General features: G+C 42.5%; 1 protein-coding gene across 10 annotated transcripts in view; it reads right to left on the bottom strand.

Annotated features, from left to right (window-relative positions):
- Window positions 1-977: 977 nt before the first annotated feature.
- The window catches only part of NFIA (nuclear factor I A), a 368,371-nt gene continuing 342,410 nt past the window's right edge, over window positions 978-26,938 (bottom strand). For all 10 annotated transcript variants that reach the window (XM_081816984.1, XM_081816983.1, XM_081816985.1 and 7 more), the window contains one exon: window positions 978-8,444. In XM_081816984.1, the coding sequence (XP_081673110.1) occupies window positions 8,427-8,444 (18 nt within the window). In that variant the 3' untranslated portion in view covers window positions 978-8,426. The remainder of the gene's footprint in view (window positions 8,445-26,938) is intronic.

The following is a 26,938-nucleotide window of genomic DNA, read 5'->3' as shown; positions in this document are numbered from 1 at the left end:
ATTGATGTATTATAGTGATTATAGGATGGAAGTTGGAAGAGACTTCTTGGATTTGAATCCCACCCTGCCATTTAGTTTTTGCATGACCCTGGGTAACTTACCGAGTCTCTTTCTGCCTTAGTTTCCTCATCTGTAAATGGGGATAAAAATAGTTCCTACAGAGGTGGCTGTGAGGATTACACGGATGAAGATACACGTGCTGTATGTTTACTCCCTGGGTCTGGGCTCTCGGCTCAGCTTTCTACATCCTGTTCTGTGGGGCTGGCAGTTTTCTCACTATATTTTCCAATACTCCCTTCCCAGATGCCTACGCTTCGATCAAGCCGCTGGAAGACACTGGCAGGAGCCTCAGAACAGGAGGGAGGGGAGAGAGAGGCCTTCCTTCTGGTTTTAGCTCCTGTCCACACGGGACAGCAGCAGGGGATGGGGGCACCAACGGCCTCCGGCTCCCCTCAGCGCTCCCAGCACCAGCCGCCCTGCATCCTCTCAGAGGTCTGTGACCACCCGTGTGGTGTGCCCCACCTTCATGAGGCCCCCTCTCCGGAAAGATCCAAGCCTCAGCTGTGTGGAGCTCCTCCTGGGAGCGCTGAGGTTCTGGTAGCCCAGCCTTTCCCTTCTGCGTCCACAGCTCCAGCGCTGGTGGCTCCTACAGCCCCTCCTTCTGGGCTGCTGTAGAGCCCCCTCTTGGAAAACCTATCGGACCCCATTCCCGACTCCTGACTGGGCCCCGATACAATATCTAAAGCACCTGGAACAGTATCAGGCGCACAGGAAGCACAGGGGGGTGTTAAGCCCCGCATTTGTTGAAGTAGCTGAGAAAACCAGCAGTGCCCATCAGAACTCTGCGGAGGGCGTGATGAGCTTGGCATCTATCACGGACAATGCAAACTCCACGGTGCAGAAAGGCCGGTCCATCCCCTTAACTGTCACTCAAATGCAACCCCCCGGGTGTGATTTAAAGCAAATGATGACACAGCTTCCAGAGCATTAGCAATTTTTTATTTTTCCTTTTTTGTTGCATAGGAAATGCAGTACTTGCTTCCAGTAATTGTATCGTAATGTGAGAAGGTGGTAGCGCTAATGGTTGAATACAAGAGTTAAACTAATCCACACCAGCTCAGAAAACCTGTGGAGATTTAGTTGAATGAGAACGGACGCCCACAGTGATTCTCAACCAATTACAGATTTTCACAGAACACAGTAAAACTAAAAGGGTAGCTATGAGAGTCAATACAAATATACTAGAGGCACAGGGGGCCCGGCTCATAAAAACAAATGTCAAACCAAGTTATTAACACGGGGGGGTATTTAGTTTCACAACAGATCTTTTTTTCATCTCTGGAAGTGTTCGGTCCCCTCCCCCCGCAATTTGAAATGAAAAAGATACCCGAGGTATCCTGAGTGGACAGATTTCCAAGGGTGGTGGAAAGGTCCCCAGGGAACTTTGTTCTGCATAAAGAGGTCAGGGGTGTAGGGAAGGGGAACCATGGATTTGCCTTGAAAAGTCTTTCTTGAGGACCTCCTAGAACCCGATAAAGCTCCAGCTCTAGGTCTAGTAAGTATCTCAGGGGTGACACTGCCAAGTGCCTTCACAGTGCAGACAGGCTGGTCTGAGACCAGGGAGAAAAAATGAAGGCTGGCAGCTAGCTCTCTCAATCCTCCACCCCCACACAGCGAGTGGCCTCGTGACCTTCGGTTGAGATGTTAAAAAAAAAAAAAAAATGCTGATTTACATAGACTATTACTAAAAAAATAAAAATTAAAAATTAAAAAAACGGAAAATAAGAATAACACAAATAGAATCAAAGGGGGAAGAGCTTCTGTCATTTTGAGAAGTCGAGCGTAAGAATAGCAGGAAAAATAGCCCAATTCATGGGACACTATTTGTCCTTAAAGCACTGTGGAGATACAAAAGTTCACATTGCACGACCTGGTGAGTGTTTTCTACCATGAGGGTGCTCTGGTCGGACTGGAGGTGGCACTTCCACCATATATATATTCCCGTGGTCCAGACACATTTTGGAAATTGGGTTTTTTTGAATTAAATCGCATAAGGAGCCCGCATGTGAAACTCGGGATGCTTGGCACACAGGCGAGGTCCTGCCCCCACACACTGCTGCCTCCCCGCTCTGGTGCGCTCAACGGCAAGTGGTCCCCTATCTTTCCGAGCATTTCTGGTACCTACTCCCCATGTCCCCATTCCCCTCATCTGGTTATGTAACCCTCTGGGGGCATAAAAGGCAGATGGGTGCTGGGTTAGGGGGAAAAAAGGTGAGATGAAACTGGTTTAATTTGGGAAGCAAGTAGTTTCAAATTTAGACCAAAAAAAAAAGTATATTTAAAAAAAAAATCCCGTGTTAATAGCAAACTCCTTTTTCTTATGAATCGGGCCCAAAGTTTGTACAGAGTTTTATTTTTGAAGAAAATATTGCAACTGTGCATGAAACTAAATAGCCATGTGATTTCTTAAAGATTTTTTTCATTTTTTTTTCTTTTAACATGAGGAAGTCTGGTGTGAAGACGAATCAAGCATGGGTACCTGGCTGAACATTGTCCATTAAGAAAACGCTTCAGGGTCAGCATAGCTTCAGCCGAGGGTCAAGGAAAATGTCCCTCACTTGGAAATGTTCTCAGAGTGTCTTCGTAGCACAGTTCTTGAAACACAAGCGGTTGTTTTGAGACAAAAGTCTTGCCAGGGACTGATTTCTGAAATCAACCACCCATGCTTGTCCCCTAGGAGAAAGAAAACAAAAACAAAAACAAAAAACAAAAAACGAAAACAAAAACACAAGTAATACTGAATTTAAGTAAATGTATACCTCCAAAATACTGAAAACAGCCGAAATCAAGAAAGACAGAATTTGCGTTCTCAGTGAAATACCTTTAAACCTAGCTGACAAGAACCAAGTCAGAAAAAAAAGACTAACATAACTTGGAGTAATATTCATACAGCTCACTAAGCATTATGGAATAGCATGCATTAATATTGTACGGTTATTTTACATCACCTATAGAAGGTCCTGACTGACAGCGAAGGCTACCGGTGTAGAAAAATCTTACTTCAGAAGAGCAATATAATACAGATTTCACAGGCACTACATTTTAATATATCAGGTATTATGCTGGTTTTCTTATAATTCTTTCTGTCCTAAAGCTGGCATTATAACAATGACCAAAAAGGCAAGGATTGAAGTAAACGGAAAGTAGATACCAAAGTTGATATAGTTTTTTTTTCTTCAGATAGATTAGTGCATAGTTCTCATGCAGATAAACACTGCTATGCATTTACACTGTTGGAAAGCAGAGTGAATTGAGCCCAAGTTGTCACATTGGTGTAAATCATTTTGTCAGCCTGTAATAGCACCATGTAATGGATTTGCATTAAACATTAAATTGATTTCAGAATTGGTGACACAGTATTCACTACAGTTAAGTGCTATGGAATAGCTTCAATGTTACCTGCTATCTATCAAAGCAATTTTCATCCCACTGCTTTTTTATTGGAAAAAATAAAAGGAACACATACACGACACTCATTAGGCAAATGCACAGCCTTGGACGTGGAGAAGGCAGAGCGGGTTTACTGTCAAACAGTAAATACATGCATTGACTTCGGGACGAAGCTGGCCTTGGAAGCCGGTTGGGATGAAAGCCCTGCCGGTGGGCAGTGCAGCTTTCTGAGACCGTCCGAGGACAGATCTCCGAGGGTGGGTGGTGAGGTGCCACTGAAGCTCTCCTTACATTACCATGCCAGTTGTGTTTTAAATTTGTTCTATGGAGGCCTGCTACCGGGAAAAAAAACAAAACAAAAACAAAACACTAAAAGAAAGGAGAGAGAGAAAGAAAGATGGGGAGAGACAGAGAGAGAGAGAGAGAGACCACCACCACTATGGACAAAAAGATATATCCAGAGACATGATGCAAAGTACATTAAACGACATTCCTAGAAATCCCTCCCCCCCAAAAAAAATCACAAGGAAAAAAATGTTTTTCTTAATCCAGCTTTCATAAATACTTTATGACAAAATTTAAAGTTTATGGGGACAAGGGTTTGAAAAGTAAAAGACAAACTTTTTGAGATGGGTTTTGCATATTCCTGTGAGCTGACTGAACACCGTGACTCTGGAAAATTTGGGTTCCCTTACGCTTCGACTGTCAGAGAATGAGGACCGCAAGCGTGGGGAAGTGTACCTGTCGGCTTGCGGGGGAGGGGTGCCCACGCCTGACTGCGGGGTGAGGGTGCGGAGGGGCTGACACCAATAACTGCCATGCCAGGGTGTGAAGAAACTTCTAGAAAAGTTCGCTCGAACCTCAGAGGAAAGTAAAAAGCTCTGGGATGGAGAGAGTGTCATTAGGGGGAGGGCCTCTGCCCATGAATGATCAGAAAAAGAGCATCTTAATGGCAGGGGGATGGGTCAGGAAAAAAAAAAAAAGCCTATAGAAAAATGATCAGATTTAGTGTTTGTGCCTCTGACTTCAGTTCCCAAAGAAAAAACATGGAGAGTGATTTGAGGGACTTCTCTTTGCCAATATTGTTAATGCCATTTGACAGGAGAGAAAAAATTCCAATGTGTCTCAGAATCCAGGGCGGGGCCTTTAAATCCGGCCGGCCCTCAGCCTGTCAGTCTACACACCCCAGGTAGCAAAGTCTTCCTCAAACATCTTCGCTTGGCTTTCATCTAACAAGGTAAACACTCAGATTGTTGGTGTTTCTTTTTTCCTGCTTGATCACAACTGAACTACAGTTTCCTGCTGCTTTCTGGACAATGAAACATGAACAAAAATGTAACTTAGTGTATTTAATACTTAACCCCTGTTCGTTATCACCCTAGACTGCCTCCTTAATGTTTTAAAGCCTTTAAAACATTTTTTTTTTCCTGCAAATCTGTTCAGAGTTCCCTAATTTTAGCTTCATCAAACTTAATACAACAAAATACCTTCAAAAATACAGCATACCTGTAACGTCCATTTACAATGGTTTTTCAGTAGACCTATACTTCTCAAGCATAGGAATATGCTATACCATTGAGAGAAAAAAAATAACTGTATTTAAATACTTACAAAAAAAAAAAAAAGGAAACAGGAAAGTTTTAAACTTAAATCCAGTTCCCAAAGGCGGGGGGCGGGAAAGAAAGAAAAGCAATTCTATGAACGCTGCCTTTATAATGGACAATCAGAAATTTCACTAGGCTAATTTGACAGAAATTTTTCCTCATTTAAACAACATTACAAAAGTCCTGCATTATAAAATAGGGTAGAATAAATCAGTGTAATCAATAAAACTATACAACAATACAAATTACATATCTTCTGAGTGGGCAGTTTATTCTCTCTCTTTGCAGTCATGACTACAACATGCTCACTAAAAACAACTAAAACTGCCCAAACTATTGCTTAGTTTGTTTTGTTTTAAAAAAAGGGTGCAATTTTATCGTATATACAACCAATTTACTGGTAATACCTTGGCTTATCGCAAGGTTCTGACAAAATGTTTGTCTAGGCTTTTTTCCCTTCACTGTGAAGCACTGAAAGCTGCTATTTTTTTTTCTTTTTTTTTTCTTTTTTCTTTTTTTAGTGCACATATGTCATAATAAAGTAATGCCCAGCTAAGTGCTATAGGGGAAGGCAAAGTATGCTGGCTGGCTATAGGAAGTGACACCGTATACTGACAATCACACCATACAACAGCGCCAAACGACTATTCAACCACTTATCAGACACATACGAAAATCCAAAATGTTTTATTTTATTTTTTTTTCCTTAAATAGAGATAACCAGTAAACAATTTTCAGAACTTGGAAGTTTAAAAACGTGCATATAAAAATGGGCATTATATACTTTTTATTGAATGTGGATTGACTGCAGTCTGCTAAGAAAAATGGGGTGTGGGAGCTGAAGAAAAAGGAAGTTGTCTTTTTTTTTTTTTTAAGGCTTGCTTGTGAAAGGAACAGTTGTAAAAACAAAATTGCTTGAAGCAGGGTCAGCTTAGTGCTTCACAGTTTGACTGCTTCTCTAAGAGGAGCCCTTCCTGCGCACGTGCATTCAAAACTCACAAAAAAAAGTACAAAGACAAACACCTAAAACACACTGCGTCAAGTGCAGCACCGACTTTGGTCAAATAAAAAAAAAAAAAAATAAAAGGAAAATTAACAATCGCTAAGCTTTTCTACACGATATAAGCAGGTATTGCATATTTTCATATATCTGGGGGGGGGAATAAAGGAAGACTCCAAATAAATTGTAAAATGCAGCAACATCCAAAATACTGATATTCTAAAGCCATCTACAGATCTCAGAAGAGCACTGCCACTGACCACAGAGGACAATAAAGACTACTCCTATCTGCGGAACAACTAACTCTCTATTTAGTTCTAGATGTTGAAACTGACGATGGCTGACATAAAAGTCACATTTACAAAAAGTGTCTCCAAATGCTTGACGAGGGAAAAACCCCTTTCAATAGAGGAGCATGTGCAACAATTCCACAAATAATCGCTATCCAGGGCAAGGCACATTGATATGGAATTTTTGTTTTCGTGCAAATTAAGGAAAAAAAACAAAACAAAACAACATTGTTTCGGGGGGGAAAGATGAGGAGCAAAGTGTCTTCCCAAGAATTTCAGTTACTTGATTGTATAGGACAGTAGTAGAACCCTTCTGAAGGGCTGAAAAACATAGTTTAAAGGCAAGTGCCTAGAGTAGGGATTACAATATTGTGTCTTAATGCACTCTACTTTATCCTACATTAACTATATAAAAATTAGTTACTAACACTAGAACATGCAGAGACTTTCTCTGATCAGCAGGGCTTGCCAACCAGAACGTATATATATGTATAGTATAGGAAACCTTCTTGAAGTTGCATGGGAAGCAAAGGGGTGCTTCGCTGTCTGGTAGAAAAATCACTTGCACTTTTTTTTGTTACTTTTTTTGTTTTTTTTGTGTGTGTGTGTGTATTTTTTTTACATAAGATACAGGACATTTGGGGGTGCAAACTTTTTTTTTTTTTCCCTAACAGGTCCCCTTGATCTGAATGGGCACCAGCATTTATGTCAGTATTGGTTTCATTATTATTATTATTATTTTTTTTTTTTTTCCCATAGCCCAGTTCAGGGGCGCAAAGGTCTTGAAAAGTTCTGGACAATCTCTGGTACAATGAAGTGTCTGATAACTGATAAATCCTATGTTGCTGGATACATGTAAAAATTTTCAGAATTGGCATAATCCATTATAGTGACTTCTAGCTTATAAAATTAACAGATACCATGATTTCATTTTAGTTATGTGCTTTGATAACAGAAAATAATTAATTAGCATTTAATGTAGTTAACATATCGTGGTAAAAGCACCATTAGATTTGTTTTTTTGTTTTTTTTTTTAAATTTTCCTTCAGTTTTTAAAGGGATACAAGTTTAACAATAAAAAACATAAAAAGCAAAAATAGCTCCCCTTTTTCTTGCAAGGCTGTTTTTTACCCCGATAATTTAGAGTCCTGGGGTGGAAGGACTTGAAAAACAAAAATAGAATTTTCAACAATCTCTATCTTACAAAGATATTTAGCTATCCAATGAAATTGCACTTTACTCATTTCAAAATTCGATTGTTTTGATTGATTCCTGTCAGTTTCTGTCAAAACAGACCATCTTCCCCATTTCCATGTGAATTTGTGTGTCATTGTTGAAATTGTTGAAAAAATGTTTTTTTTTTTTTTTAAATGTAAGTGCAGCATTTCACAACTTTTAAAAAACTGAATAGTAGTAGTAGTAGTTTGTCATTTCGGAATTGTTCTGCAACGTGAGTGGATTCACTGTCCTTGTGGGCCATGTTATATATTTAACTGCTGACTGCTGAACCAAACCAAACCAAAAGAAAAAATAAAAAAGGAACATAACTGCATTTTCTTTTTCCAATTATGTTACAGAAAAACATTGCCCTTTGACTGTCCCGTAAGTTATATATTGCAGATCTCAGCTACTACAAAAGATTTCGTTCTCTATGCGCCTCCTGATGACTCAAGGAGGCTCACACCTGTGTGGGTAAATTCATGAAATACTGTGAAACAGCCAGGCTCTGTAAGGAAAGTGTGTTACAATGGGAAGTCAGTGAGCAAGGGTAGACCTCCACTAGCCACATCACCTAATGCTCACGCTACCATGAAACACTCCCAATGTTACAAAGCCCAACCATTTCCAGCACCATATGAGAAAATTACAACAGTCCCTAAAGTATTTAAAAAAAAAATCCCAAAAGGTTATGGCCTTTGCTGTTTGACCATAATGCTCGCTGTTTCCATGTACAAGTTGATTGGATTCTCCCCTTCCACTGACAGTGAAGTTGTAACCGCGCTGGGTTGAGGATGCGTCCATGTTACAGAGTTGAGAAGGGGTCAGGTGGTCTGTCTGGTGGATGGTGGGACGCTGCGACTTTTATCCCAGGTACCAGGACTGGAAGACAAAAGGAAAAGAGAGATTAGAGGTACAATTTGGAAGGTAACATATTTTAGAAGTTGCCCTTCCGAACATGAAATTGGGATCTCTATTAGGAATGAAGTGGGGGGGGGAGGATTTTCTGGAAATGGAAGAGAGGAATGACAGACAGTAGTAAATCCTGAGTCACTGAAGCTGATCTTATTCCTCTGAAGTTGAAACTCAGTGTCTTCATTGGGGTTTGCCAACGTTCTGAGTATGTCTCAAAAATAAAGTGTTTGTGTCCGCTTGAAATACATATATGGGTTTTGCAGTCTGGCAGGGGCAGCTACAGGAGGGCAAGAAGCTTGATCATCTTGTCACTGAGTCCTCAGTCCTAGCACAGTGCCTGCAGTAGAAGGTTCTCAACAAACAAGTGCTGAACGAATGGACAATGGGTGAGGGAAGAGGTTTCCTGTGCTGATCAATGTCTACTTGTATGATTTTCACATCTCCTTTTCAATGAGATGAGGCCCTAAAGACGGTGCTGTGACAGTCTTTGAATGGGCGCGGATGATCAACAGTGACATAAAAATAAGTGGGGGTGAAGTAGAAAAAGGTGCTGCACAAAGAGTCCTGGGTGATTTGGGCAAGTCACAGCACCTCTTTGATACCCAGTTTCCTTTATGTGTGCCTGAGGTAAATTTTCTGAGGTAAAATGCTCCTTTTGGCTCAATATTTCTAAGATAATTTTTCAAAAATGACATACAATAATCCAATGGGATCAAGATTTCACCCTATTAGCTGCCATGATGTCCAAAGGACAAAAATGAGGCCATTGCATAGCCCCTGTTTTTGCTTTTGTTCGTTCAGCACTTATTTAGGAAGCCTTCCATATGCCTGCTGGGCCCAGTTACCAGTTACCAGTTACCTTTTCCTTTCCAAAAATCCTTAGGTGATTGGCTTTGGACAACAGTCTGGTGATACATCACTTTATATGACAGCATTGTTTTCTCCGTTAGCTAAACAAAGTGACCAGTTATGGTGTACTATCAAAGTAGGTTTCTAAGTGAAATAGAGAAGTGTTTGGCTTTTGCCAACTTTTCCCTAGAGCTACTGTGCCAAATTCACCACATCCATCATTATTCACAGAAAAATCGTCAACTTCTAGAAAAAGTGAATGTCGCTGAAATCTCTGAGTTGGCAGTATCAGAAAGGGGTACTTTCGAGTGGATTCAGTCAGACGAAGGCTCATCGGTGCCCAAGAGATTCAATTAGGTAAAGGACGGCCTCTGATCCCAGGGGTGAACGGCGAAATGATAGTTCCGTGGATAGCTACCAGGTATGAGATTTCCTGGTCACACAAGCTACCTTTGATTTCCAGAGGACTTGAAAAACCCAAGCCTAACCCGAAAAACTACTCATCCTGTGTACTTTTAGATGTTCCTCTTTGACCACATGCTCTGAGCAACACAATAAAGCCTCTTGTGTCCCGAAAGGAAATCATCCTGGCAAAGACACACGGCCTACATCTAACTGGACAAAAGGAAGAAGAGGGGGAAAGAAAGGAGAGGGGAGGCAAGGCCCGAACTGTATTTCCAGGAGGCCTCTCCTCAGAGCTGACGGATCTGTGCGTGCCACAGCCGCGGTCTCTCGCTCACAAAACAGTCTCCAAGTTTGGGTGCGGCGAATAATGCTTACAGGATTTCTGTTCTCACACTTTCTAAGTCAGTTGTGAAATTCCAGCCTTCTTCAATCTGACGCCGCAGAGTAGCTCTCGAAGCAAACACCGGGGACCCAGTGAGTCAGCAGGGGGAGCAGTTTTCCATACCACAGTTTCTGGACACAACCTCAGCGCACTACAAAAATCTGCAGTGGCTCTGCACTTCTCTTAAAAAGCAAAGAAAAAAAAAAAAAAAGTTTCTTCACACATCTTACTATTCAGTGTGTGCCTTGCCGACAAGGTTACCCCAGAGCAGCTCTGTAATCCTTCACTGAAATAGGCTTTATTGATTGCTCTGGTCTATTGTTCTCTTTTCAAGTCCCCCAAGTTCAAGTTCATCCTGGTGTTACATCATGTCTGGTTGCTAAGAGCAACCAGACAGACCCAGACGTGACTATCATTAGCAAGAAACCCTCCGCTCTCCTCCCACCAACCTTCCAGGGGCTCTGACGTAGCAGGCCCACTGCAAACACATTGAAGTATTTATTCTGCCTAATTTATGACCTACACAGCAAGCAAGACCCCCACTCCAAAAACCAACACTGTTGTATATTTAATTAATCTGTCTTTCTCTGGCACTTGGGAAAGTTAGACAAAGGACTAATTATTGTGTTTCACTCTCCACACTTTTCTTTTGGGGGGGGTGAATATTTGCATGGGAAAGAAAACTACAAGGCCTAGCATTGCCACCCCCCCCCCCACTTCTTCTTTTTGCCCTATTGACATTTCATGAAATACTTTAGCTGCTTAAGGGAATTAGAAAAAAAAAATGCGATGTGAATGTTACTCCTTCTGAGTTGGTATTCAGTAACACAAATCAACTCATGACATGTTTAAATTTAAATGCTAACCACACACTCTCAGAGTTACTTTAAAGGTTAGTTTTTAATCAATAGAAGTTGCTGACTCCGGGTTTTTGAGCTGCGCACTGCAGCTCTTGGGCTTTTGTCTACCGTTAGAGCTTTCAAACTTTTTTTTTTCCTTGCGATGATTTTAGCAATGATTTTTCAGACACAGAAGGCTATTGTGCTCTGACCAGCAACATGTCAATAGAGGAGCGAGTTGCCCTGTGGTGTGGTGTCAATATGACTCCTGAAGGCATGGGTTGGGGGTCTTTAATAACCCATGAAAAAAACTTAATTAACCCTTTCAGGCCCAAACCAAAACCTATTCTTAAACTTTTTCACTCCTGTAATTTGACCATTAGTACTTATTTCAACATCACACTAATCTTCATGACAATTAACCCAGCTACTTGACCAAGGCTTCCCCCCCCCCCCGCCCCACAATGGGAAGTCAATCCGTTAGGGGAACCACACAGGGAATTTGTTTTTTGAGGATTTTTTTGGGGGGGGGAATGAGGTCTCTTTGATTAAATCATTTATTTGCCGAGATGGCAGATAAACAGTTATAATAAGAATAATCAAAAAACTCATCCATTTCACCGAATTATTTTCTCATGATCAGTTTGTAGCTGAAGACGCTCCTAATTTCTTTATGATGAATGTGATAGTTGCACATGTATATGCCACTCAATTTCTAGAAACTCCCATGAACTACTAATAACATCAAATGGACAAGACAGTGTTTGGAAAAGCCCACTTTTCTCTTGTGATGTTTTCTTAGAAAATCTATTATGCAAGCAGTGCTAGTTTCAAAACATGACTTGAAGAATGACTCTGAGCATTTTTTTTCCTTGGGTCATACAAGAGAAATATAAAAATAATCCTGAGGTTGTTAAATTGTTGGGGTTGAGTAGCAAATCACTGGGAAAATAGTGCCACACCAAACAAAATTCATTTATGGAGAGTCAAAAAATTGTCTTCAGACATTTACTGATACAAACTTCCATTTCATATGGTTTCTGCCTTCATACTTTATAACCCCTTAATCTAACCTACTGCATCCAGATGGACTACAAAGGAATCTCTGTCCCTTATCTGCAGAGAGTTCCAATATTACAATATAGGACGATGTTATCTTGATACATTTACATTAAGGAAGTAAACACAGAGCTTTGATCTATTTTTTTCCTCAGGGACTTTCAGCTATAGTTGTTTTGGAGGTCCATAAATCCACACTCCCACCGAGGCTCCAGTTCAGTAAAATTAATCTGTTACATTCACAATTTCTACAGTTTGGGATGTGCTGGGGGCGGGGGTTGGGGAGCGGAGGGGGGTGGTAATTGTCCTCTTTCAGTGTTCAAGGTGAAACATCAAAAGAAACCTGCAGTCCAGGACCAGAGCTCAGCTTTCCTTTTCTCCAGTCAAATGAAGAAGTAATCTCATCAGGTTGGAAAGTGCTGACTAAGGATTTAATAAAGTGCCTGCAGATGTGGCGTCTCTAAGGTATTCAACTCATGTAATGCAAAACAGCTCCACACTGAATGTGCTTATAAAATTTCATTTAACCATTGCAGCGCGAAATTTTTTTTTCACCATTCTCTAAGGAGTTTTATCACACTTCCCGCCCCTTAATTTACAGCTCCATGAAAGTTCGAATCCCATTCTGCTGGGATTCTGGAGTCCTCACAGTAGTCAGGTTTTATGAACCATAAACAATCTCCATCCGGCGGCATCCTAAACAGGAAGGCTGGAATGGCAGTAGGCACCTTTGACAGTGCCAGGCTCTTTCCTTTCTTATGCCCCACAGAGAGCAATTAGGAAACTCTTTTCCCAAAATTTGGTCATGAGGTGGCCCCAAGACATGGTCTATGAAGACTAGACTCCTTCGTCAACAACAAACGGTCTAATGTGAATAACAAGTTTTTTCTTTTTTTAAAGGGCCTTTTATATACTCTTCTCACTAAGAGGGCAGGATGTATATTTGAACAACAAAAGGAAATACAAGTCTGTTTGAGATAGCTCTATTTTACTTTAACCAGAAAGGGAGAGGGTGCAGGGGGTGAGGATGGGGAGGGTGGTACAGACTGTGACGCAGCAGAATCTGTTTTTCAGATTAAAAAGTTAAACAAAAGGCCTCAAGGGCAAAGTTGAACACTGCGGAAGGAGGCTGTTAATGTGGAATCCAGAACTGGGTGTGACACTTCGCTTTCTTCCCCAGGCAAGGTGGGTTATTTAAGGACATTCACACACAGAAAACAGAGACGTGCAGATACTGGGAGGCCTCTGTCTCCATGGCCCCAGCAGGCCCGACTCTTCATCAGCCCCGAAGAGGACGCTACCGACCAGGACTGCGTGAGTTGTGGCCACCATTTTTACTCTTCTCTTGAGGAGAGGCTGTCTCTGCAGGGTCGCACTCATCCATCTCGTCATTTTTGGCTTCCTGCTCTGGTGTGGATGAGCCAAAGCCCACTGTTGCCCTTGGCAAATCAGCTCAAAACCTGGTAGTTCCCCCGGCCCCCTTTCAATACAACAGAAATGGACAGGCCTTCCGGGTTTCTCACATCAGTAGACACCATTTTGGAGCATTTCTTCACTCATTCTGCAAGCACCAGGGGCCTGATGTGTGCTCGGTGCTATGTACACTAGGCCCTGGGGATAGAATGTGTACAATAAATAGGTCCTGCCCTTTAGGAGTCGTTTCGTAGAAAGACAGCACTGAACCACAGCCTTCTACACCCTTCAAGATACCAGGTACCTTGCTGGTCTCACAGTAGGATCAACCTTTATCAACCTCATATCGACTGATGAGGCTGAGCATTCAATGTCTGAGGGACCCAGGACCGAGTCCTACTTTTTCCCTTAGCAAGTTGTGTGACTTTAACTAAGGAGGTCTCTGTCCTCGGGCCCCCAGAGGACTGCTGTGAGGAGTCTGTCTCTGCACGACAGGAGAGGAGAGTGGGTTTTTACACTGGTTTCTTCTGAAAAAGGTGGGCAGCTATCCACAGGTGTCAGTTACTGGTATTGCCAGCCACGGGCTTTGATCTCTGCCATCATTTTTCTTGTCTGATTTTGTTAATTAAAGAAAGCCTGTTTTCAATAATGCTAAACCAAGACTTGTTTATTGTACAGGAAACTATTAAAACATTAATGGGCCATGATTGGCCCCACTTACCTTTGTGGCCTTATCTTTTCACGGCCTGTACTCAACACTTGTGCTGTGTGAAACTTCTTCCAGATCCCCCAAAGCCAAATGCTTTCTCCCTGCTGGGCCTTGGCACGGGCGATCCTGCTCTCCTTGGCTTTGCTAACACTTGCTAGTTCTTGCGTTCTCAGATTAGCATCCCTTCTTCCAAGGGGTCTTTCTCCAGGCCTTTCGTCCTGGGGTTTACCTCTGTCACAGTCTCTGAACTGTAATTACCTGTGTTCTCCCCAAGAAAATGGATATCTTGTTGAGCGTGGCATCCCCGGTGTCTTGCCCAGTGGCTGGGGCAGAGTAGGCACTTACTAAATACAGTTGAAGGAAGGAAGGAAGGATGGAAGGATGGAAGGAAGGAAGGAAGGAAGGAAGGAAGGAAGGAAGGGGCTGTGTCTAAGGTTCTGGAAGCCTGGTGTCAGTTACCCCAACAGGGTATTTAGATGGATGACTTCCAGCACAGCTGAGCCACATCCATGCTCATGCCACGTGGCCACGTGGCTCCCCCCCCATGACAGACGTGCTCCTGAGAGACACAGGCAGGTCCCCGCAAGCCGCCCCAGGCAGTTCTGACGGAAGAGCTGCTGCAGCGGGGCCAACTGCGTCAGCAGCACGTGCGATAGTGTTGTAACATGGACGGCTGCCTACTTACTACAAGCACAGAGCAGTTGTCCAAACCACCGCTCCCTGGAGAGTGACCGTGCTGCTCCCGGCCAAGACCTCCGTTTGGTTCAAACCTCAAGACGGGAAAACACTAATCTTTTTACCCAATAAGCCATCCAGCACCTCCAAACCTTGGGAGTACACACACAATCCAATTATTCCGACTGTTGTTCCAAAGTCTAAATCTTGCGCCGTCTTCCAACTTGCCCCAGTGTCTGCCTCCCCATCAAGTACTTTTTTTTTCTTCTTGGTCTCCCTTTACAGTCTCATCTGAGTAACCTTTTACCTCATGAAACCAAAGACTTCCGAATGAACAACTGCACTCTGGCCCGCTCGTGTTCGCTCTGCAGACTTCCCAGAGGGCTGTGTGCATCGCGGTGGAGCTGGGCCCCCGGAGGCCGAGTTAGCAGAACCCCATCATTGAACTAGTATACACCATTCTGTACCAGTGAAGTCATCTTAGGCAAGTTCGTTAGCACTCCTGGGTCTCCGTATTAGACTCCAGGAAATGGAGATAACAACTTGATCAGTTTTTATGGGGCTTAGATGAGCTAATGCCTGGCTAGAGGCAAGCACACAAAACCAGAAGGCCGGGGTAAATGGACTCTCTAATTCTAACATGAGTACGGGCCCTACGGTCCACGTGAGACCCCAGGAGGACCGGTTCCCTTGGAAAGTCATCGCTCAACAAGGCGGCTCTCTCTTACTTAATGATACAATTTCTTAGTTAAAAGTAGCAGCTGCGTCAGTTCCATTCCCCCAGTTGCAAGAGAAAGTTCTTGAGAAAATAAAAATCTGTCTTTAATTGCGGTATTAAAATCAGAGCAGCAAAACCAACCACACAAAAGGAATTGGCTCAAGTTTATGAAAGCCATTTGGGTCCTTGCCTTGCAAGGCTAAACTGCACGCCTTGGAAGTTGGGGGTGAGCGGGGGAGAGAGGGGAGGCGGGGGGGGGGAAGTCGTCAGGCAACCAAGTGGGACAGAAACAATCCTATTTTGGTTTTTGTTAGCGAACGGCATACTACATAGATCAGAGACTTCTTATAAAATACAAACCCCCACTGTACACAAAGCACAGGAAAATGTGAGGAAAAAAGGGAAAAACTAAAAGCAGCTTAGGGTGTGTTAACGCTGCTATTCTGTCAGCTTAAAGAGTATTTTATGCTTGATCAACAGCTCTTTTTTATTGTGCTTTTCTTTCATTCATTCAAGACATCAAAGCTGCACACCACCAGTGTACCTGCCCTTCTGGAGCCGCTTGTGAGGGGGTTCTAATGAAGCACGACTCTGGGAGCCGGAGACCCCCGTGGACACGGCAGTTCAAAGGGAATATTTCAACAATGATTACATTTTGTAAATCTTTTTATGAAAGAGACAGCTTATTTCCTGCTTTTTCATGAAAAATAGATTCTATCCATTAAAGTGAGCCCGCGCCACGGAAGCTGCTTGAGATCTGAGGTGCAGCGTGGAGATTAAGGGGACAACGGCCCGATGAAATCGTCCAGAGTTCCTATCTGTCTGGCTAGGATGGCACTGCTGGATTGTCTGGGTGGAGCCCAGACGGTGCGCTGGATGGCTCTGCTAGCGGAAATGCAGTGACAATGGTGCTTCGCGGTTTATTTTCAGCCGGGGGCCTGGTGTTTATTGTTTGTTCCTTTTTATTCTTTTTGATTCCACAGAGTCCAAACCAAATATCAGAAGGCATTGGGCCACCCCTTTGATTGCACAGGAAAAAAAGATGAAAGATTTTAGCTACAGATTCATTAAATGCAGTTATTTTTAATGCCCCGAAATGGGACAGACCCTTTCGCACGTGGGAAGTTAGCCATTAAAGAGCTGGCTCGGCTCTGAAGATACAATACAGGCTTTATTATTGGCTAATGTCAGTCCCAAAGGCAAAACTAAAGAAGGCAGGCTACCCTTTTGTAATTTTTGATTTTCAGCATTAAGATAATCTTTCCTCGGGTCTTTCCTTTTTTTCCTTTTCTTTTTTTTTTGGTGGCGGGGAGAGTTGAGTACAGTAGGGACGGAGGAGAATAATTTCCTAGGGAGCTATGAAATGAAAAAAAAAATGTATGTTTTCTGCACATCAGATTCCAACCTTAATTAAATGCCTGTTGTCTAACAAGTGCAGACAGTCACACTTGGGGCTGGCCCAACGGTGGCCCAGGGAGGTAACCTTTCTTGTTTAAAAAGAGAGGCGTGGGAGTGGAGGTCAGAGCTCAGCAGAGCGTGGCCACATTGTAATAATCATTCCACCCAGTGCTTCTCTGCTCCTGCTCTTCCCCCAGAGCTGAGAAGCCCTTCCCAAACACCACTCAGGTTCACAGCACATCTATCATGTAGATGTAGTGTTTGGATTGTGCAGGTAGAGAGAGTCTGGAAATAGGTAAAAAAATAATATTAGGGCGAAAAGTCCAATTATTACAGAAAGTCTCCAGAGACGTCCTGCAATAGAACGACGGAGGATCTGATACTTTGCCAGAAACGAATTCCCAAACTAACCTTTTCAGCCAAGGAGCCCTTTAGGCACTGCATGGCATCTGCCATCTTTGGACCTTTCCACCGCAGCTGGTGCCGACTGGCACCGCCCAGGGCACAGGTCTTTGCTTCTTACCCCTTTATTCACTCTCTGGTCACAGTCCGGGCTCCTTCCTCTTGTCCTTTCCGAGCCCTGTTTCCTGCCCACCCCCTCCACCCCTCTAGCCAGTCTCTTTCTCTCCCTTTCCACCTGGGATCCCCCCCCCCTCCCCCCGCAGGAATTACGGCAGACCCCTCCTCTCCCAAAGGCTGCAGGAACCAACAGTCCTTCCTACTCCATTCACCGGATTAAGAAAGGAAGCGCAGAAGAAGGCACTCAGCTGCAACCACGACCACCCCGCCTAGCAGCTGGAATGGAGGGCTTCTGTAGTAAGCCAAAGAGCCAAAGAAACGAGGCTTAGAGGCAGAATTGGGGCAGAAGGTGGAGGAGGCTGCAGCATCTCAGTTCTCAGGCTCATGAGAAAAGAGAGGATAGTGAGATGCACCTCAGCGCTGGACTGTGAATCGGGAGCCCAAGCTCAGTCCCCAGCTGCCCTGGGGGTGGCACCCCAGGGGACTCTGATTCTGCTTACAAAGATCCCATTCCTGAACTTTCTTTACCTTCCGGGAACACCTGCTTTTCCATTTCACTAGTTCCAGGAGTCATCTTTTCCTTGTTCACAGTGTGGATGGGCTACTGGGGTAAGACTGTTCATATCCCTCACTGAGCTTGGCCACGGAGAAAGCAGGAGACCTAAATTCTAGTCTCTGCGACTTCAGGGGTCCAACTTTACTTATCTGCAAAGCAGCCTCAGTATACCAGTTATCATGGCATTTGAGGGAGGAAGTAACAAACACAAAAAGACAAAACTTTCAAATACTGGCCGAAATGACTTGGAAATACTGTAAGCAGCATGGTCACAGAAGGCGTTGCTGTGATCCGGATGGCGTGGGGTGGGGTCAAGGTCTCCCTCCTCTGGACCAACCACCCTGGATAGAAATGGAATGATTTCCCTGAGCCCAGGCAAAGCTCCATGTGACATCCCCAAAAGCACAAACCAGGGATCAGCGAACAATGCTTTCCTCCTCCTTCTGAAAATGTGGTAGGATTTAGGGTTTTATGGCAACACAACTTGTCTTTGTTAAGACGTGACTTGCAAAACAAACCCACATGGGGGAGTTGGCAGTTTCAAATGACAGTACTTTTTTTTTTTTTAATGCTGAAACAGCAAATGCTTTTTATGTTCAGATTTATTTCCTTCTAAATTTGTAGATTAAATTTACAACTAAGCAATATTCATTACTACAAACAATTCGATTCTTCCTGAATATTTCTAGGGGAGGTGAGTGGGAAGCTTCTTGGTGGGGTTGGGGTGGGGAGGTGAACAAAGGCAAAGATCCCGTAACATTAGCACTCTGTATGAAGGGTCTTATCAACAGTTTGGACATATACATCATATATATGACCGGCAGAGCTACCTGGCTTCCCTGCCAGGAGACAGGTAATATCATTCTAACACAGAAAATTTAGTTAATTCATTTTTACCTTTCTAGTCATGACTTTAGAGATGGTAGAGCTCTCCCAAGCAAAGATTACTGAAGACAGATTTAAGAATGTGTTTTATAAAATCAAGCATGGTAACAAAATCACCTACTTTGTTGTCAGATAAATTCTACCAGGTACGGTTCTGCCAGTAACTGACATTTGGGAACAAACTCAGAACTCATGCCCACAGTACTCATCTGGAACAGTTACACATTCTGCTATCACTTTATTATATTTTAATGAAACCAATTACACATTGGACTGTTATATGCTCATTGACTCTTTAAATATCCTTTTCTCTTATTAAATCACCATATGGATGGGAGATCCTATTGTTCATTTTGCAAGAATGGTGCTAAATTCAAATGATACCTATTAACTTTCTTTGGATTCTGCAATCACAAAAATCTTGCAGCTCTACCACCTTGTGCTATCTTGAAGGTGTTGATTTAAAAAAAAAATACTTGAAGATTTTTCTCTCTCTGCGAGGAGTGAATTGTCTGAGCTAAAATATCGCTTCCTGTTGTACTCCATCAGCCTTTCGGCGTTGTTCTTCAGGAACATGTTTATGAGTTCAAGTTCAGGTTTAAACTAAATAAAACACTCCTCAGGAGTTTATAACTGAGCCTCATTTACATGTGCTCCCTCTGAGCTCTGCCGGCCTCAGTGTGTGAGTTTCCAAGGCTTGGGGAAGGAATGTTTTACAGTTGGAATCTGTACTGCTTTCTCAGGCATTTCAGACTCTCAGGCTGGGCACACAAGCTTCAGTTAGTATTCAAAGTTTCCTCAGATCTGCTATAAAGTCAAAGAAAGAGAGAAAGACAAGGCAGGGGCCAACTGTACCTTCTTAATTTTCCCCATCAGGCTTTCAAGTTAACATTCCAGTTGAAAAGTAACAGATTCTAGAAGTATGTTCTAGAATTCCACAGCCTTTGACTTTGAATTTTTCTGCAATCATTTTCAGCATTTTGTGAAAATGGTCGGTGCGTATTTATTCTCTTCAGATATAAAAACTAGGGCTTGCCAAACTGTTTTTCTGTCTTGAAAATGCAGATAAAGAGTATTATGAAGATAAATGCCCTCCCCCCTCCTCCAAAAAAAGAGATCCCATATTGTGTTTATGAAAAAACCTAAGGGATTTTTTAGGTCAGAAAGATCTCAGGGATTTTCCAGGCAATGAAGGTACACTAGAGAGGAAGAACTAGCTATTTTGGGTTGGGAACAAGGAAGAGTTGAAGCAGGGATTCTAAATGCTATTATAGGGAACCGATCCGGAGAGAGCTGATTTCGTGACTCACTGAGGTTAAGACTATGCAAGGGTCCAGGAGTTCAGAGAAAGCAGCCATGGTCTTCATGGGCAGAAATGGAAAAAGAACCAGAGAAATAGCACCATGGACTCTGCCACTCAACATCTCTCTGAAATTTGAGTTTATCTAGTGAGATAGTAGGTAGAGGAGTAATAAACTAATGATGCTGGGACTGAGACCTACTTTCTAGCATCTCTTCACCCCGGGATGCTTCTTTCCTGATAGGTGAGCACATCCAGCATCACTGTGGGTCGTGACATTCCCAACTTCAGCAGCTGCCTCCCTGCAGAGTGATATGTGATGAGGCAGGTAGTTCAAGAAAGACTAAGTGCTGCTGTGGGGGTTAGAGAAGAATCTACCTGGCCGAGGGTGGATGGACAGAGAGTCCACGATGAATCTGTGTCTCAGTGTGTGCCTCTGTTAAGAAGGGATTAAGACCACCTTCCTAGCATGGTGGCTGTGGGGATAATATGAAATAATATATGGAAGTGTTTTGTGTCTGAACTAGACTATGCAGAACTGAGCCTTGTTTTATGGTATTTTTTTCTGACACAGGGAAGACAGAAAGCTCAATCTTCTGTGCCAGGTCACAGCTCTTGTTGGCCTGGTACAATGAGGGGCAGTCCTTTTTCTTGAATCAATACAATAACAGCATGAGTATGCTAGCCATATACCCTTCCCTCAACCCCCTGAACTTAGATTAGCTTCAATTCTGAGAAACATCAAGGATTTTCTAAAAACAAATTAAATGTGAATAAGCTTCTAACTAAAACTCTTTGCTATGAAAATAAGAAGTTTCTTCTACTGGATAAGGACATGAATAAAAAGTGGAATCCTTTAGATGACATTCTGAAGAAATGGATGGTAAAAGGAGTCTCTTTTTGGGTGGTGGTTTTCTTATGGTGACTGAGTGGAACCTGGGCTCCTAAGTAACCCAAGAGTTTCTCAGCCTTTGGTCAGGAATGACTGGCCAATCTGGCAGAAAGATGAGAATTTGCATATGAGGTAGTCTCTGCTAATCTCATTGGTCAGTCAACCACAGATTACTGAGAATCATGTTCTTTTGTCCAGGTTTTTTTTCTTTTTTCTTTTTCATAAACATCTAATTTTGACTCATTCTCCACTGTCCTTTGGATTCTGCTGTTCAAGGTTGCTATAGGAAACAAACACAACTGCTAATGTTACTTTTTTTTTTTTTAAATTCCTCTGGCAAAATGGTGGATGGGAGGAATTTTGGGAAACTCAAGACAGTTTGCAGATTTTCCTGAGGATTTAATTTACCAATGTGAATCTTAATTGTTTTGAAGATGAAATAATTTGACAGTCAACCTGGTAGTTTGAAAGGCTGTACATTCGTTAGTATGTTGGTAGGTAGATGCAGGTCTCATGTTTTTACAGATTTTTATTTATTTATTTATCTGACAGAGGGACAGAGAGAGAGCACAAGTAAGCAGAGTGGCAGGCAGAGCGAGAGGGAGAAGCAGGTTCTCCACTGAACAGGGAGCCTAACACAGGGCTTGATCCCAGGACCCTGAGATCATGACCTGAGCCAAAGGCAGCTGCTTAACTGACTGAGCCACCCAGGCGCCCCTCATGTCTTTAAAAACTGATGCTGAATCCTTTGGTAAAACAGGGGCCTTATTCTTCTATGATTTTCTTTAAGAAACGGGGAGCACCAAATCTGGAAACACACTTGCCTGATAGAGCTACACGGAAGGCTGGGGCTGAAGAGGACAAGCTATTTCCTAGAAGCCGATTAGACATGTGGAGAAGCTGCCTTCTCTCTTCCACTCCCTTCAAGTTCGTTGTTCAGTGGCATCAATCCCTCATTTTATCATGCAGCTTAATTTGTGCCTGGTTCTTATTCCAAGCAAGCAGCCAGGAAGGGGTGCAGAGGGGCAGTCCAGATTTGACAGCACTGACCCTACGGCTGAGGAGCATTAGTGAATTCCATAAGGAGTATCAAGCAGCAGTTCTTAGTTTACAAAGGTCATTGTGATGCAAGGCCCAGGGGAAAAGCCCAGCGAGCAGTCTTCCTGGAAGATGGTGGGGGTGGGGGAAAGGGAAAGAATGATGTTTTTAGGAGGGTGGGGGTGAAGAGAACTTGGTCCATCTTTAGACTTTGACAGGAAAAAATATTTGGGAAGAGGCCAACTGTGAGATACAGCATGGCCCTAGCTGGATGGTAATGATGTAACAAATAGCAACATTCAGAGTTATCCAGATACCAGGGAGAACAACTGGCAGATATTAAAATCATTATAAGATGTGAAATTATACCTCTCACTGCTTCATTATCACTATATTTCATAATATTTGTCTAGAAAGGCACACAAAGCCTATCAGGTTAAATTAATCCTAATGATCAATTTTACTTTTATTCTAATTAAACAATTTCAATTTAATTAATGCGAGCACAGAAATTAGTCAAAATTACAAATGTAAATGTTGAACTTTAAATCAAAGGTCCTCCCTGCTCTCTGCCTCCTGTAGAAGCACTTTAAAATGTTTGCCTGTGAAAGTGGATGGGAATTTTAACCTTTGTCTACACTGTGAAGGACAAAAGTTAGAAAACTGTGCAAGCAAAAGCTCCCCAGGAGCAGAGACAGGAGCACGGGCTGAACTCCCACCTGCCCACACCCACATCCACACAATACACACAGGGCAGTCTACGAAGAGAAATCCCCTGAGGTAGACTTTTGAATTACGTGCTTTTGTTCCTGAGGATTCCAATGCCCTTGGGTCAGTCTAATGGATATTGGGCTTTTATAAAACACCTTTGTAAGATAAGATTCATGCACCCATTTCCTAAGGCACCCATGAAACCACCGGTCCCTTGCCTCCTGGAGTTTGGATACCTTGCGTTTCAGTTCTGCTTTGCCTCTGTTTACCCATGTGCCCTTGGAAGTCGGTCCACCTTCCCTGGGCTTTGGGTCTCTTATTTGGAGGTGCTGTTTTATCAAAAGGATGCACACTTTATTCCAGAATGCACTTAAAGTTGTATCTGGAAAATGACGGCGTCTAGCATAGATAATCTTAAAGGAAATTACCAGCTTCAATATTCTGTAGTTCTATAACTTCGAAAAATACCGGCATCTTAAAATGGATCTGAAAATGGTATGGGGGATATGTGTCTGAATCATCCTGTAAAGACATTCAAATAACCTTTCTTCTCCCTTAATAAAAATCCAAAGTAGATGGAATCCAGAGTTCCAAAAATTTGAGGAAGGAAAGGATGTAGCAAATGAATTTTTTTTTTTTCTAAATGGAAACAAAAGCAGAGGGGGTGGCAGCAAGTGCAAAAAAAAATGTGAAATAGGAAAAAAACATAATGAAAAGAAATGCATTTCATTTTTTGTATTTAAACACTTTTGTACTGGTGAATCATACCTAAGAACAGGCCTGTAAGTGTCACAGATTCTTGGTCTTAGAAGAATGTTATATGCGACATAAGATTCTGTTATTGCTCTTACATTCATAAGATAGCCACAACTTCTTTTCCCACAAGGAAACCTTCATATATGATCTTCCATCTTGACTTGTTCCCAATTGCATATGAGAATTATTTGATAGCAATCAATCCACTATCACTGTTCGGGGACATTATAGGAGAACAGCAGAGTAATTTAACAATATAGTTGATTAGTGTAATAATCATCATTAAATGGTAGTAATGATAGTGGGATTCCCCTTACCTTGGTTAATGACCATAGACGATTCATTTCTTGACTGCCAGTGGTAGAAATGGTTTTTGAAATATTAACTTCTGCCCCATGGGAATGACACTTAGCCCACCACATTTAATTTTTGACCTTCACTGAACAGCATGATCCTAATCCCTTGATTTTATAATCTTAACTAGGAAACATTAAAATATGGATTGACTCCAGTTGGCAGGAATCTTTATGTTCTTTTCACTAAAAAAGCTGTAAATCCAATGGTTGACCTTTTATTTCCAGGTCACAAATGACACCCACTCACTTTTGTCCGTTCACATAGGATTTATGTTAGGGTCTACAGGTATAAACCATGAAAGTTGAACTTTAATGAAATGTCTTTCAAAGATATGCACTTAACCAAAAATTTCCCACAAAAAAATTAGCAGATAGCCTTTAAAAAATAGCGATTATATCCTCAGCTGGCCTCAACTAAGTCTATTTTTCACTTGTAGTAAGTTTCCTCTAATACTATTATTTTTCTGAGGGTAAAAATTAGGCATATGTTTGGGATGATAATAGTACCTTAGTTCCCAATTTAGATTTCTAAACTGAGAGATCTCTGAAATGTTCTCTCTTGCCATCACCATAATTCATCTATCTCTAGCTGAAAAATGTTCCCTGTCCTTTTTCACAAAATCAATTGTATTGATGGGAGGAGGCGTTCTGTGTTGTCAATCAGGGAAATGTGAGTTGATGGGACCCCAAAGCAGTGAGATAAGGCAAGGAATACCAAACCTGTTCAGGTCCACACCATCTGAGCGAGATCAATGCTTCCCCATAATAATCTTCCTGTCATGTAGCACCCTGTCACAATTAATAATGTAGAAGGGGCTGATTAACTTAAGTAAAGTGCTCTCTGTGTGTAAACACATAAAGATCCATGAGGCAAAAAAAAAAAAAAAAAAGCAAAAGGGGGGGGCAGGAAAGAACAAAACGTCGTTTTTATTTTTCACGTGGATGCGTTCTCACTTTCCATTCTTCTCTTGCAACAATTACTGTACCAGCCACTCTGACAGAGTCAATAAATTGATCTGGGTCTTGATGCAACAGCAAAGCAGACTGATCTGATATACCATTATCTGCAGTGGAGAGTGGGGTGGGGTGGGGTGCGCTTGGGTGGCCGAAGGCAAGGGGGAGAAATCAGCAAGGGCAAGCCAGCGTTGCTCTGGATGGGTAATTAATGCTCTACATGGAGTTTCTGGAAGAGATGAACGCATCCGTGGTGTGCTTGTGTGCATGAGCATGTGTGCATGCGTGGAGCGTGTGTGTGTGCATGTGTGTGTGTTGAGAAGGGACAGAGAAAAAGAAGCCTTCAACTTGGCTAAAGGATGCAGCCTAAGTAATACCGTATGCACCACTAATATTTAGGTCCCTGCGGTATTTCAGTCACTCAAACGGATCTGCAATTCAATGAGGATCACCACCCCATTAGAACTAATCATGTCAGCTGTGTATCTGACAAAATAAACATTCAGAAACTGTGCTCCTAGGTTCATAACTTGTTTTTGCACTGGGATTTTTTTTTTCTTCTCTCCCTCATCCAGCATAAAGTTTAAGAGTTTTTTAATATGAAATTATAACATCCATACAAACTCTCCGTATGCATTCCTCAGCGTATTTTGCCTCCCAACCAGAAACTGCAGCTGTTAGCTGAGCTTTAACTTGCTCCTTGGGAGTATGCTAAGTATGTTCTTAATAAATAAATATCATTCCACTAGCTAATGAGAGAATTAATGGCACAACTTACAGAAAACGGACGTGGGAGGATGGGGGGGAGAAGAGACTCAGCTTAGGGGGAAAATGACCAGATTACTTCCGGGGGTTTCGCCATTTTAACATTTCTGGGTTTCTATTGGCAATCACAGGTTCCTGGTCCTAAAGATGAATGAGATGCATCCTGCCTGACCTCTGGTGCTTCACAGAGGTTCAATTCTAAGGGGTGAACGAGCAGCAGTATACATCAGCTCTCCGTGTGCCAGGGAAGGGTGCTGGGGGCTTTATAATCTAACTGTAATGAGTCACAGAGTCATAAAGCTCTAAGTGGAATGCATGAATTAATTTATAATTTTATAAATGTGACATCTGAGGTTCAGAAAGGCTAAAAACTACCCCAAGATCATTGTACCCGTCTTAGACTGCCATAACAAAACATCCTAAACTGGGTGGCTTAAACAACAGATAAATACCCGAAAATATTTATTTTCTCACAGTTCTGGAGGCTGGGAAGTCCAATATCAAGGTTCCAGCAGATCTGCACCTGATTTGTACCTGAGGGCCCTCTCCCTAGCTTGCAGATGGCTGCCTTCTCACTTAGTCCTCATGTGGTGGAGACAGAACACTCTGGTGTCTCTTTTTCTTTTTTTCACTTTTAAAAAATTTTTTTCCTTTTCATTAACATATACTGTATTATCTGTTTCCGGGGTACAGGTCTCTGATTCATCAGTCTTACACAATTCACAGCGCTCACCATAGCTCTGGTGTCTCTTCCTATGCAGGCACTAATCCCACAGTGAGGCCCCGCCCTCATCTAAACCTCTCTCCCAAAGTCCCCATCTTCAAACCATCGCAGTGGGGGCTAGGGTTTCAGAATATCAATTTTGGCAGGACGGGGGTGGGGGCGGGAGGAAAGGGGGAACAACACGACTCAGCTGACAGCAGTCACGTACTGAGATAAATCAAAATCAAGTCTGTCTGGCTCCAAGGCTGAGGTCTTCTCTACTCTATTATACTGCCCAGGAGAGGCGGGTACCTCATGATCATAGGTCTTCAAGCTACTACTCTCTGTAACATCCTGTATCTAAAGAAAATTATAGCAAGCTCAGTTAAAGTTTCTTCACATATAGAGATCCCACTGTGTCCTTCACTTGCTTCCCACCTTCCACGGAATAAAGTCCAATTGCCTTACCATTGTATAAAGTAATGTATTTATTCATGGCTAGACCCTAACTTCCTAGACTCATTATTCAATATTCTCTGCCATTTACATTAACAGATATACCAAACAGAGTAATGTTCT

This window comes from Leptonychotes weddellii, chromosome 4 (assembly GCF_054177405.1).
Source record: "Leptonychotes weddellii isolate Sample4059 chromosome 4, ASM5417740v2, whole genome shotgun sequence".
Classification (NCBI taxonomy): domain Eukaryota; kingdom Metazoa; phylum Chordata; class Mammalia; order Carnivora; family Phocidae; genus Leptonychotes; species Leptonychotes weddellii.
Note: the sequence above shows the minus strand (reverse complement) of the source record. Positions and strands in the feature narration are given on the sequence as shown.